We start from the raw sequence: 13,627 nt of genomic DNA on the forward strand, positions 1-13,627 counted from the left end.
AAGGGATAAAGAAAGGGGGGGTAATCAGAAGGGGGAATGAAACATGAGAGACTATGGACTATGAGAAACAAACTGAGGGCCTCAGAGGGGAGGAGGGTGGGGGAATGGGACAGACCGGTGATGGGTAGTAAGGAGGGCACGTATTGCATGGTGCACTGGGTGTTATACGGAACTAATGAATCATTGAACTTTACATCGGAAACCGGGGATGTACTGTATGGTGACTAACATAATATAATAAAAAATCATTAAAAAAAAAACATAAAAAAAAAACCACTTCTGCCCTTAAAAAAAAAAAAAAAAGATTAAAATCCTTTCAAAATACCAAGCATAGCCTTTCCTTCATCTTCTAATTCAAACCGAAGAGTCTGAAGCTCCTGTTCCATTTCTATCCGGAAGCCCTCCATTGACTCTCTGTGTGCATCTTTTAATGACTGAAGCTCTGCAGAATGTTTTTGTTGTAAATGATTTTCAAGAGCCTAAAACAGGAGACACATACTCAAATTATAATGCTAGAATACAGGAAGGAAAATGCAAGCAAAATCAAAATTACTACAACTCAGTTATTTAAGAAAAACAAGGCATTTGTAATTCATTTTCAAGAAAATTAGATATAATGACCTTCAGGAAATAAATTAGTAGGGTCACTTCAGTAGAACAATCCTTATGAAATCGGTTTGATTCAATATACTGTGTTTGAACTGGGATGTGGGTGGGCCCTTTACCTCCGGTAGTTTTCAAATAAAATCATTGACTGAAGTTGCCGAGGCGGGTAAGCCACCTAAATTAATGCATAGTTTCTCTGTGTGCACAAACTTGGAGAGGAAAGAGAGGAGAGGAGGGGGCATTAACAAGAAAAGATCTCCTTCCGATCAGAAAGAGATGACAATGGCTTTTACAACTCCAACCTTATCAAATATTTTGTAGCAACTTTCTATAGGCATTTGCGAACAGAAGCAAAGGTTTGAGAGCAGGTAACTGGAAAAGTAAACAAACCTCTCATGTGATTAGTTCTAAAAGCCTAACCAGAGAAAATGGACTACCTGTGGCTAAAGACTAAGAGAAGATATGTGGCCATATGAAAAAAATAGAGCTCACGGTACTTCAAGTTTAGAGACTGAACTGTGCCAGAAAGGGTTTTCTTAGCATAATCTGCAACATGAAGGGTTTCTAAAAAAGATACCACATTGTATTTAGGGTTAAATTTCTTTAACCATTGCTCTAAAATACTGTTTTTATGAACTAATATTTGGCTACTTATGCTCACTGTTTCTAAAGTGTTCTATTTCTGAAAAATAAAGCACAGGTTTCTTTAAATATAGTAAAATAAAGGACTTTAAGTTTAGATGATAGTTACATAGGTAGGTTGGCTACCTAATGACAATAAAACTGCAGGTTCTGATTTCTTTTGAAACTGGATTCAGGTTTCAAAGAGACTGAATGCGTAAAATTAAAGTACTGATACAAAAGCATATGTGTTCTAATTGACGAATGATATCAATGAATAGGTTATTTACCAATCAGGCCTCATTGTGTGTTTATGTGCTGTACGGAAGTACAGTTGACATACAATATTAGGTTCAGGTATACAACATAGTGATTCCACAATGATGAACGCTAGGAAATAATCACCATGGTAAATCTAGTTACCATCCGTCACCATACAAAGTTATTACAAGATTACTGACTACATCCCCATATCTTATTTAAAAAAATTTTTTTATTATGTTAGTCACCATACAATACATCCTTAGTTTTTGATGTACTGTTCCATGATTCATTATTTGTGTATAACAGCCAGTGCACCATGCAATACGTGCCCTCCTTAATACCTATCACTGGCCTATCCCAATCCCCCAGAGCCCTCCCCTCTGAAACCCTCAGTTTGTTTCCCAGAGTCCATAATCTCTCGTGGTTCATTCCCCCTTCTGTTTGCCCCCCCCTTCATTCTTCCCTTCCTTCTCCTACTGATCTCCCTGCTATTCCTGATGTTCCATAAATGAGTGAAACCATATGATAATTGTCTTTCTCTGCTTGACTTATTTCACTCAGCATAATCTCCAGTTCCATCCATGTTGCTGCAAACGTTGTAATCGTTCTTTCTGATGGCTGAGTAATATTCCATTGTATATATGGACCACATCTTCTTTATCCAGTCATCTGTTGAAGGGCATCTTGGCTCCTTCCACAATTTAGCTATTGTGGACAATGCTGCTATGAACATTGGGGTGCATATGGCCCTTCTCTTCACTACGTCTGTATCTTTGGGGTAAATACCCAGTAGTGCAATGGCTGGGTCATAGGGTAGCTCTATTTTTAACTTTTCGAGGGACGTCAACGCTGTTTTCCAAAGTGGCTATACCAACCTACATTCCCACCAACAGTGTAAGAGGGTTCCCCTTTCTCCACATCCTCTCCAACATTTGTTGTTTCTTGCCTTGTCAATTTTTGCCATTCTAACTGGCGTAAGGTGGTATCTCAATGTGGTTTTCATTTGAATTTCCTTGATGGCTAATGATTTTGAACATTTTTCATGTGTCTGTTAGCCATTTGTATGTCTTCATTGGAAAAGTGTCTGTTCATTTCTTCTGCCCATTTTTTGATTATTTGTTTCTGTATTGAGTTTGAGAGGTTCTTTATAGACCTTGGATACCAGCCTTTTATTTGCAGTTTCATTTGCAAATATATTCTCCCATTCTGTGGGCTGCCTCTTAGTTTTGTTGACCGTTTCCTTTGCTGTGCAGAAACTTTTTATCTTGATGAAGTCCCAAAAGTTCATTTTTTCTTTTGTTTCTCTTGCCTTTGGAGATGTGTCATGAAAGAAGTTGCTGTGGCTGATGTCGAAGAGGTTATAGCCTATGTTCTCCTCTATGATTTTGATGGATTCCTGTCTCACATCGAGGTCTTTCAACCATTTGGAGTTTATCTTTGTGTATGGTGTGAGAGAGTGGTCAAGTTTCATTCTTTTGTATATAGCTGTCCAATTTTCCCAGCACCATTTATTGAAGAGACTGTCTTTTTTCCATTGGATGTTTTTTCCTGCTTTGTCAAAGATGAGTTGACCATATAGCCGAGGGTCCCTTTCTGGAGTCTCTATTCTATTGGTCTATGTGTCTTTTTGTGCCAGTACCGTGCGTGCTCTCTTGGTGATCACAGCTTTGTAGTATAGCTTGAAATCAGGCAACATGATGCCCCCAGCTTTTTCTTTTCCAACATTTCCTTGGTGATTCGGGGTCTTTTCTGGTTCCACACAAATTTTAGGATTGTCCCAGTTCTTTGAAAAATGTCATTGGCATTTTGATCAGGATGGCATTGAAAGTGTAGATTGCTCTGGGTAGCATAGACATTTTAATGATGTTTGTACTTCCGATCCATGAGCATGGAGTGTTTTTTCCATCTTTTTGTGTCTTCTTCAATGTCTTTCATGAGTGTTCTGTAGTTTCTAGAATATAGATCCTTTACCTCTCTGGTTAAGTTAATTCCAAGATATCTTATGATTTTTGGTGCTATTGTAAATGGAATTGATTCCCTAATTTCTCTTCCTTCAGTCTCATTGTTTGCGCATAGAAATGCAACTGATTTCTGTGCATTGATTTTGCATCCTGCCACATTACTGAATTGCTGTTTGAGTTCTAGTAATTTGGGGGTGGAGTCCTTTGGGTTCTCCACACAAAGTCTCATGTCATCTGTGAAGGCAGAGAGTTTGACTTCTTCTTTGCCAATCTGAATACCTTTTATTCTTTTCTGTTGTCCGATGGTTGTTGCAATCTTCTAGTACTATGTTGAACAATAACGGCGAGAGTGGGCATCCTTGTTGTGTTCCTGATCTTAAGGGAAAGGCTCTCAGCTTTTCCCCATTTTGAATGATATTCGCTGTAGGCTTTTCATAGATGGTTTTTATGAAATTGAGGATGTATCCTCTATCCCTACCCTCTGAAGGGTTTTAATCAGAAAAGGATGCTGTATTTTGTCAGATGCTTTTTCTGCATCAACTGAAAGGATCATATGGTTTTTGTCTCTTCTCTTATGAATGTGATCTATCACACTGATCAATTTGCGAATGTTGAACCACCCTTGCATCCCAGGGATGAATTCTTCCTGGTCATGATGGATAATCCTTTTAATGTACTATTGGATCCTATTAGCTAGGATCTTGTTGAGAATTTTGGCATCCATATTCATCAGGGATATTGGTCTGTAATTCTCCTTTTTGATGGGGTCTTTGCCTGGTTTGGGGATCAAGGTAATACTGGCCTCATAGATGAGTTTGGTAGTTTTCGTTCTGTTTCTATTTTTTTGAAACAGCTTCAGGAGAATAGGTATTATTTCTTCTTTGAATGTTTGGTGGGAATCCATCAGGCCCTGGACTCTTGTTTTTGGGAAGGTTTTTGATCACTGCTTCAATCTCTTCATGATTAATCGGTCTGTTTAAATAATTTCTTCCTGTTTCAGTCTTGGTAGTTTATAGGTTTCCAGGAAGGCATCCATTTCTTCCAGGTTGTTTATTTTATTGGCATATAGTTTGATAATAGTTTCTAATGATTGTTTCTATTTCCTTGGTGTTGGTCGTGATCTCTCATCTTTCATTCATAATTTTATTAATTTGGGGCCTTTCTCTATTCTTTTGAATAAGTCTGGCCAGTGGCTTATCGATCTTATGTATTCTTCCAACGAATCAGTTTCTAGTTTGGTTGATCTGCTCTACTGTGCTCCTGATTTCTAATTCATTGATCTCTGCTCTAATCTTGATCAACTGCCTTCTTGTGTGTGGGTTAGGCCTGTTCTTCTGTTCCAGCTCCAGCTTCTTAAGGTGAGAATATAAAGACTGCATTTTAGATTTTTCTATTCCTTTGAGTGAGGCTTGGATGGCTATGTATTTTCCCCTTAGGACAGCCTTTGCAGTGTCCCATAGGTTTTGGACTGATGTGTTTTTATTCTCATTGGTTTCCATAAATTGCTTAAGTTCTTCTTTAATTTCCTGGTTTACCCAATCAGTCTTAAGCAGGATGGTTCTTAGTTTCCAAGTTGTTGAGATTCTTCCAAATTCTTCCTTGTGACTGAGTTCCAGTTTCAAAGCACTGTAGTCTGAGAATATGCAGGGAATAATCTCAGTCTTTTGGTATTGGTTGAGACCTGTTTTGTGACCCAGTATACGGTCTTTTCTGGAGAAAGTTCCACGTGCATTCAGAAAGAATGAGTATTCTGTTGTTCTAGGGTGTAGTGTTCTGTATATATCTATGAGGTCCATCTGGTCCAGTATGTCATTCAAAGCTCTTGTTTCTTTGTTGATTTCCTGCTTAGATGATCTGTCTATTGCTGAGGGCGGAGTGTTGAGGTCCCCTACTATTAAACATATTATTATCTATATGTCTGTTTATTCTGGTTATGCGTTGGCTTGTGTATCTGGCTGCTCCCCTGTTGGGGGCATATTTATAATTGTTAGATCCTCTTGTTGTATATACCCTTTCAGAATAATACGGTGCCCTTCTGTATCTCTAACTACAGTCTTTAGCTTAAAATCTAATCTGTCTGATATGAGAATTGCTACCCCAGCTTTCTTTTGAGGTCCATTGGCATGAAAAATGGTTCTCCATCCCTTCACTTTCAGTCTGGATGTATCTTTAGGTTCAAAATGAGTCTCTTGTAGACAGCATATGGATGGGTCATGTCTTTTTATCCAATCTGCAACCCTGTGGCATTTTATGGGAGCCTTTGGCCATTCACATTGAGAGTGATTTTTGAGAGATATGATTTTAATGATGTCATGTTGCCTGTGAAGTCTTTGTTTCTATAGATTGTAAATTTCTGTTCTGTATCACCTTTGGGGTCTTTTTACTTTTATAGAACCCCCCCTTAATATTTCTTGTAGGGCTGGTTTGGTGGTCACATACTCTTTCAGTTTCTGCTGGTCTTGGAACGTCCTTGTCTCTCCATCCATTCTGAATGACAGCCTTGCTGGAGAAAGGATCCTTGGCTGCATGTACTTCTCACTTAGTGCTCTGAATATGTCTTGCCAGCTTTTTCTGGCTTGCCAGGTCTCTGTAGACAGGTCTGACATTATTCTGATGTTCCTCCCTCTGTAGATGAGGATTCTCTTCCCCTTGGCAGCTTTTAAGATTTTATCCTTGGATCTAAGCCTTGCAAATTGTACTATTATGTGACGTGGTGTTGGTCTGTTCTCATTGATCTTGGGAGGGGTCCTCTCTGCCTCTTGGACATGAATGCTTGTTTCCTTCCCCAGATTAGGGAAGTTCGCAGCTACAATTTGTTCAAATATCTCTTCTAGACCTCTCTGTTTCTCTACGCCCTCGGGGATGCCGATGATTCTGACACTGGAATGTTTCATGGAGTCAGTAATCTCCCGTATTCTACTTTTTTTTTTTTTTTAAAGATTTTACTTATTTATTTGACAGAGATAGAGACAGCCAGCGAGAGCGGGAACACAAACAGGGGGAGTGGGAGAGGAAGAAGCAGGCTCATAGCGGAGGAGCCTGACGTGGGGCTCGATCCCATAACGCCGGGATCACGCCCTGAGCCGAAGGCAGACGCTTAACCGCTGTGCCACCCAGGCACCCCCGTATTCTACATTCTTGAAATTGGAGTTTTTTAAGCCAAGTTCCCTCTTTTTCCTTCTTTTCTATCATCTCATCTTCCAACTCACTAACTCATTCTTCTGCCTTGTTTTCCCTGGCCGTCAGAGCACCCAGTTTAGACTGCATTTCATTCATAGCGTTCTTAATTTCTGCCAGATTCACTCTCATTTCCGCCCTTAGAGATTCTGTATTCTCGTTCATATTATCGTTAATATTTTTTTCAAGCCTACATATCATCTTGACCATTGTTACTCTGAACTCCATTGCTTACTTACAATTTGGTTATATCCATATCCATAAGTTCTATGGCAGAGGCCACAGTCTCTGTTTCTTTCCTTTGCTGGGGGTTGGGGATGTGGGCTTCTTGATTTTTCAGCCTGCCTTCTGGGGGAGGGGCCTGCCGCGCTGATACTCAGGCATCCCTGTTTGGGCAGAGTTGCCCTGTCCCCTGTGGGGGTGGGGGGGAGATGGGCACAGTGAGAACTGGTTTTTCCGGGCTTTTGTTCTCTGGCGGCTTTCCCTGGCGGCTCTCTGTGACTCTTCTGAGAGTGAGAGCAGCAGTGGCCGTATCCTAGCCTCTGTCTCAGAAGAGAGATCGCAGTCAGCTCTCCACTGAGCTCTCTTGGCCACTCTAACTCTGTTTCTGCTGGCGCTAAAAACCCCGCAGCACCCCAGTTTGTGCGCCCCACAGCTGCTCTCCCAGCCCTCACTTCCAGAGCCCGCACATCTCTGCCTTTTGTGCTTCTAACACCGCCAGCCGCCCTGGTTCCCACGCGTGCTCCCGAGCTCCCGGTTTCAGTGTGGTTCACGTGCACTCCGGAGCGCCGGCTGTCAGTCTGGCTGCGCGCGCTCCCAAGCTCCCAGTTTCAGTCCAGTTCCAGTGTACGCTCTGGAGCTCCAGTTTTCAGTTTGGATGCGCGCACTCCCGAGCTCCCCGTTTTCTGTCTGGTTTCTCACAGGTGCCAATCTGTGAGTCTGCCCGCTTCTCAGTGCAGGTGGCTACCGCTTCCCGGTGCCCAAGTGCATCGGCTCCTTCTCCCTTCCGTTTATCTTCCGATGTCTGTGCACAGATTCACAGCTCCCCGCTTCGTACCTCAATACTCAGCGCTGGAGATGTTCATTTGTAGAGATCCAGATGTATCTTCCTGTGTCTCAGGCCGATTCCGTGGATGTTCAGGCTGGTCTGGTACCTATCCAGCTCGACTGGGGACCAGCTGACAAAGGGGTCCCCTACTCCCCCGCAATCTTTTTTCCTCCTCCCCCATATCTTGTCTTATAACTGGAAGTTTGTACCTCTTAACCCCATCACCTATTTTGCCCATTCCCCCACCTCCTCCCCTCTGGCAACCACCAGTTTGTTCTCTGTATTTATCAGTCTGTTTAGGTTTTGTTTGTTCATTTGTTTTGCTTTTAAAAATTTCTACATATAAGTGAAATCATACAGTATTTGCCTTTCTCTAACTTATTTCACTTAATGTAATAGCGCCTAGATCCATCCATGTTGTCACAAATGGCAGATTTCACTTCTTTTTAATGGCCGAATAATATGCCATTACTCATAGATGCCGCACCTTCATTATCAATAGACACTTAGGCTGCTTCCATGTTGGCTTTTTTAAATAACGCTGCTATAAACACAGGGCTCATGTATCTCTTTGAATTAGTTTTTGTATTCTTTGGGTAAATACCCAATAGTGCAACTGCTGGATTGTAGGGTAGTTCTATTTTTAACTTTTTGAGGAACCTCGACACTGTTTTCCACAGTGGCTATCCCAGTTTGCATTCCCACCACCAGTGCAAGACGGTTCCTTCTTCCCCATATCCTTGCCAACACCTATTGCTTCCTGTGTTGCTTTCAGCCATTCTGTTGGGTAGGACTATGCTAAATTTATTTAACCACTGTTAACAACATGACAAACCAGATGGTGTATTAGTCTCATCAAGAACTCGGCATTATGTTGGGAAACAGAAATAAAATGTCGGCCTTATTCCAACTGTGTAACTGGTGTGTATGTTTAATCATTCTGACCCCCACGAGAAGTCAGATTCTAGAAAACAGAATGAAATAAAGCAATATATAACTTGGAGGCAAAAAATGAATTCTTAAGAATTTGAAGGCTAATAATTTTTAGGCTCTTGGATTACCTTTGAACATATATCACGTTAAACTTACTCTTTGTTCCTTTACTTTTTCTTCTTCCATAGTTTGAAAGGCAAGGACATGTGCTTCTTTTAAAGATTTATGTCTCTGTTGATGTTGTTCCTCTAATTCTTCAAGCTCTTGTGTAAGTCGTTGTCGTTCTTGTGTAAACTGGGCTTGCAGTTGCTGCAGGGAAGTCTGAGACTGGGAAAGCTGCATCTCCAGATTCTGTTTCAGCAAGGAAATCTATGCCACAGAATGGTACACAATGGAGAATAAGTACAACGCGTATTTCACAAATTGCCAATCTAAGGGAAAAAAGCATGTCAATGATATTAACCATAGTCAAGTAATTGCCTTAACTAAATATCCACTTCAAATGTTTTACAATATATCAGATATTTAATATTTATCACGCTTTTAATTCTATTTTTAGTAATTATCCTAAAAATAGACTGTTTTAGTGGTATTAATTTGTGGACTCTCTAAAGAACACTGTAGCCATGTTTAGAAATACACCCATTTGTTACAATGAACACCTATGTTATATTGCAATAAAATTGTATAATATGAAATAAAAACAGGACAACTAATGTTAACGTATTTATTACGTTATGGTCACCTCAAGGAGATGGTATAAAAAGTTAAACTGCTTATTTGCGAGGTGGTAAAGTTGAGTAGTTTAGAATGTGGGCTCTGAGTTAAAATCCTAGCTCTGCCACTTGCTATATTATTACTTCACTAGGCTGTGTGAGTTGAAGAGTGTTAACTACACATAGTTCACTTAGAAGAGCTCCTGGCATGTAGTAAGTGCTCAATAAATATTAACTAAGATTATTTGAGAATTAAAAAATTACTCTTTAACAGATTTGTCCATTTATAACTTATGTAAATAAAAAGGATTTTCACTTTTAAATTTTGATTTCATTCAAAGGATTTACAAATCTTTAAGCTTTTTAAAAAACCACAAACATCCCACAATCCTCTATTTATAGCCTCACAATGACAGGTACTTTATGCACAACCGATCTGTTACTCCTTTTGTACAGAGACATCACCATTAATATGTCTGCATTGCTTCTGGGTGTTTTAAAATACTTTAAATTAAGTCCCTTTTAAAGAACAAAAGCACAAAACATGTACATGTATATATATGTGTACATACACATTTGATATAACCGTTTAATTTGATCTATTTCTCTTCTCATAAACAGGAAACTGTAACTTGGAACTAGATAACTCAACCGTATTCTAATAGAAGTCTGAAGCTAATAACAACATAAGAGAAGCAGATAAAAGTTGTCAAATCTGTTCCATTAAGTAATTTAAAATGCAATATGTGTTTATATACAAGTAAAACAGTTTCTATGGCCAAGAAGGCTAAGGGAGAGAGGACACTGTAAAGTGAGTTTTTGTAAATGGGAAAAGATTTTCTTTTGATTGATGGAAGGCAGATATAGGATGCCTTCGATGTTTCACAAAGTAGAAGGGGCCTGGGAAAATTAAAAGGGTGGAGAATCACCAGAGATGCAAAAAATAAGAAGGAAAAATAAGGACAATGTTATAGCAACAGTTAAGGCCATACTTGTAGTGTAGGAAGACTAAGACAAATTATACTATGTAACTTGTACCATTTAATGCAAAGAAAGTCAGGATGAAATGAATATTAAGGACAATCCAGAAAGAAAAAGTAAATCATAAAAGGGTAAAAGGCAACAAAAATGTGTGTTTGTGAGCACTAATGTGTAACTGGTAGAGTCACTGTCTTCCTAGCTAGCTAGTCCTTGAAATAGAAAAGGCACCTGCCTACCTACTCTCTTCACACGTTCAACCTTGTCGCAGACCCAGCATGGGGACCCATGTGACTGCCTTGTCTCTGGTGACAACTTGTTAGAACATGTATGGGAACATTAGGAAAAGACTGTTACATGTAGAATAATGACTGATATTATAATGATGGATATTGTCAAAGCTATAATTGGCCCCTGGCCAAGTAAGGACAAATCCATCCAGTGAACAAACTGCTCAAGAAGCTGTCTGGCCTGATATGCATCTGCATCGACTCAAAGAAAAGGGGCATGGTCCTTCCAATTTGCACACAGGTACCGCATGTGCTAGTAGTAGCCCTGGGTCCAGTACCCCAGTTAAGTGTGCACCGAGGTTAGTAAGTCAGTCAGTTCATAGCAGTGTACCTGATTTTTTGCAATACCCACTTCAAAAGTTCACTGCATCAAAAAGAGCTCGTACCTGTTAATTTGACTACAACTGACTCACACTTTAACTATTTAAGGATGAAACTTATAAAGAACTATAACATTTAAAATTAGGTACCACAGTAGTATAATAGTTACATATTTAAAATCTAAGCACACTTTCAAACCTCTCTAGCTTAAATAAAATACACTTAAAATTTTTACTTAATATTTTATACTTAATATACTTCACTGTGAAAGAATTGCAAAGTATTATTTTTCCTTTTAGGATGTAAGATTAATCTTTGTAACTATGCTGGATAAAATACACTCATAAAAGACATTATCATGCAATGCAGTGTTCCAATATACTTAGTTTAGATATTCTGCATTCTTAACTTTGAAAGCACACCAAAATAATATTAAGGCTATCTAAAATCTCTGGATTCATGCTCAAGACCATAACATGAATTATATGCAGAAAGCCTTTATCATGCAATGCAGCATCCAAACTTGCTTTGTTCATTTTATAAATAAATTAGTAGCATTGCATTAAATTGTCAGCCTTTATTCAACATGAAAATTACATGGCACTTTAAAACACAGAAATAATGAGCAAAGCAATGTAAAATGAACTAATGTTTTATAGCTTTAATTTAAGCAGCTGAGTTTAGTATACTTTATGGAAATACATATTAATATAAAGTTTCATTAATTCATAATAAAAGAGAACAAAGACAGACTTTGTGTCAAATAGTTTGGGCAATCGTGGTCAGTACTTTTATTATAAAATTATAGAAAGGTATTTGTTGAATAAATGAATGAAAATGGTTGTTCAAATTGTATGTTCAAGGTATGTAGTATAGGTATTAGTTCTATACATATGTTATAATTTTAATTTTAATGCTTTTTATTTTGTTGGTTTTAAATAAACCAGAAGAATCCTTACTTCAAAAAAGAATTTTAGTCCTCATTTAAAAAATTCTTACCACAGGTGTTTGATATGAAGTATATTCTACTGATCAACAGGTGCGATACACTCTGTAAACAATTTTAAAGGCCAGGATCTCTACCACTTAAAACACTGATGTCTTTTTTAAAATAATTAAAAACATGGATACATTTTTCTGGAGAAAGGCAAGCTTTACCTATTTCCTACGGGGCAGTTTCACAAGGATTCTGTCCCTTCACAGTGGTGCATGAAAAAACACCCTCAAAATAGAAACTGAATCAAATCTGAGGTACTACGGTCTGATGGGATGTCAACATGGGACATGGAATTATGTAAAGCCAAAATATTTATCAATTTTGACAAGAAAGGTCAATGCAAATTCTTAGAAAGTCTACACCATATGATATTCAGTTCAGTACTTTCAAATATATAAAACAACATTAAAAACTGCTAACAGAGGCTTGGAGGACAGTAAGGATAATTTATTACCATGTCGACAACTTACATAAATATTCATGTAAAATGTTTGAAGGTCCCGGAATATTTTAATTCCTTTTTTTCCTTTTAACCACTAATTTGCTATTTTTGAAGAGTCTAGCTAGGAAAATAAATTTAAGCTTAGGGAAATTATGACCATTCTGAGAAAATTCTGAATTGTTCATAATTTCTTGGTATTTTTCTAAGAAAACCTATAAACTGAATTTATCAATTAAGAACCACAACAATGCCTACTTAATGTCCTTAAGATGTTTCTGTAATATGTTCCCAATCACCCTCTCATTCTTCATTGAAAAAAATTAGATAGCTTTTTAGAACAAGACAGGATAGAGCAGAAAGCTTCTTGCATGGAAGGCTGGGAAAGAATGTGTACAGGGGTGGGCGGCTGCTCGCCCTGCTCAACACCACTGATGGCAACATTTTGTGTGGACGATGACAGAGCAGAAGGGCTGATCCCCAAGGGCTATGATGTTACAAAAGGAAATGAATTAATGGGGATTTCACTGTGTCACCAAGCCCTTTTACTTTTTTGTCGGAGATGAGTCAAGGCTTTCCCATGCTAGTTACTAACAGATTGAACTTCAGTTTAAGGTTGTTTTTTCATTTATAGCTATTCATTTATAACTATTTAAGAAAAGACGACTATGTTGTCACAAGTATTCTGAAGTACAACTAATTCTGATAATAATCTTATTTGGGTTCTTACTCCTACCCCAATTAGTACATATGGTTTATATACAGTGGTTCTGGTTTAGTATAGTGATCATGCCCAAATTCTTACTATGTTATATGCGAATTTCTAGATGTAGCCTTATTTCACCAACGTTGAGAGAAATATCTTTGTTGCTTATTTTTAAATGGTGTTAAATGTATTCATGTTTTATTTTTAAAAAATTTTTATTTTTAAGTAATCTCTCCACCCAACGTGGGGCTCATACTCACAACCTCAAGATCAAGAGTGTCATGCTCCACTGAGCCAGGCAGGTGCCCTTTATTCATGTATTTCTAATTATTTTTTTTACATAGAAAACAAGGTTTAATATTAAAAGGAGGTAAAATGTTCTTTTCTCGCATAGAATTTAGAAAGGTATGAGGAAACAGTTTTACTCCAGAAGTATCAAAATTTCACAGAACATCTCTCGACTCAAGCTTTGATTCCCCTAAGACAAGAGCTGGCAAACTGCAGCCTGTTTTTGTAAATTAAGTTCTACTGGAACATGGCCACCCAGACTCACTCGCATATTGTCTGTGT

The 13,627-nt window shown here is 38.4% G+C and overlaps 1 protein-coding gene across 9 annotated transcripts in view; it reads right to left on the bottom strand.

Annotated features, from left to right (window-relative positions):
- FAM184A (family with sequence similarity 184 member A) overlaps positions 1 to 13,627 on the bottom strand; it is a 176,945-nt gene that overhangs the window by 20,750 nt on the left and 142,568 nt on the right. For all 9 annotated transcript variants that reach the window (XR_006779841.2, XM_087865426.1, XM_087865425.1 and 6 more), the window contains 2 exons: positions 8,767 to 8,979; positions 326 to 479 (listed from right to left, as the gene is read on the bottom strand). Coding sequence is in view for 8 of the 9 variants with exons in the window: in XM_087865426.1 (XP_087721552.1) it covers positions 326 to 479; positions 8,767 to 8,979 (367 nt within the window). In the remaining variant the exon portion in view is untranslated. The remainder of the gene's footprint in view (positions 1 to 325; positions 480 to 8,766; positions 8,980 to 13,627) is intronic.

This window comes from Ursus americanus, chromosome 11, assembly GCF_024610735.1.
Source record: "Ursus americanus isolate L20-20 chromosome 11, mUrsAme1.1.p, whole genome shotgun sequence".
Lineage (NCBI taxonomy): Eukaryota > Metazoa > Chordata > Mammalia > Carnivora > Ursidae > Ursus > Ursus americanus.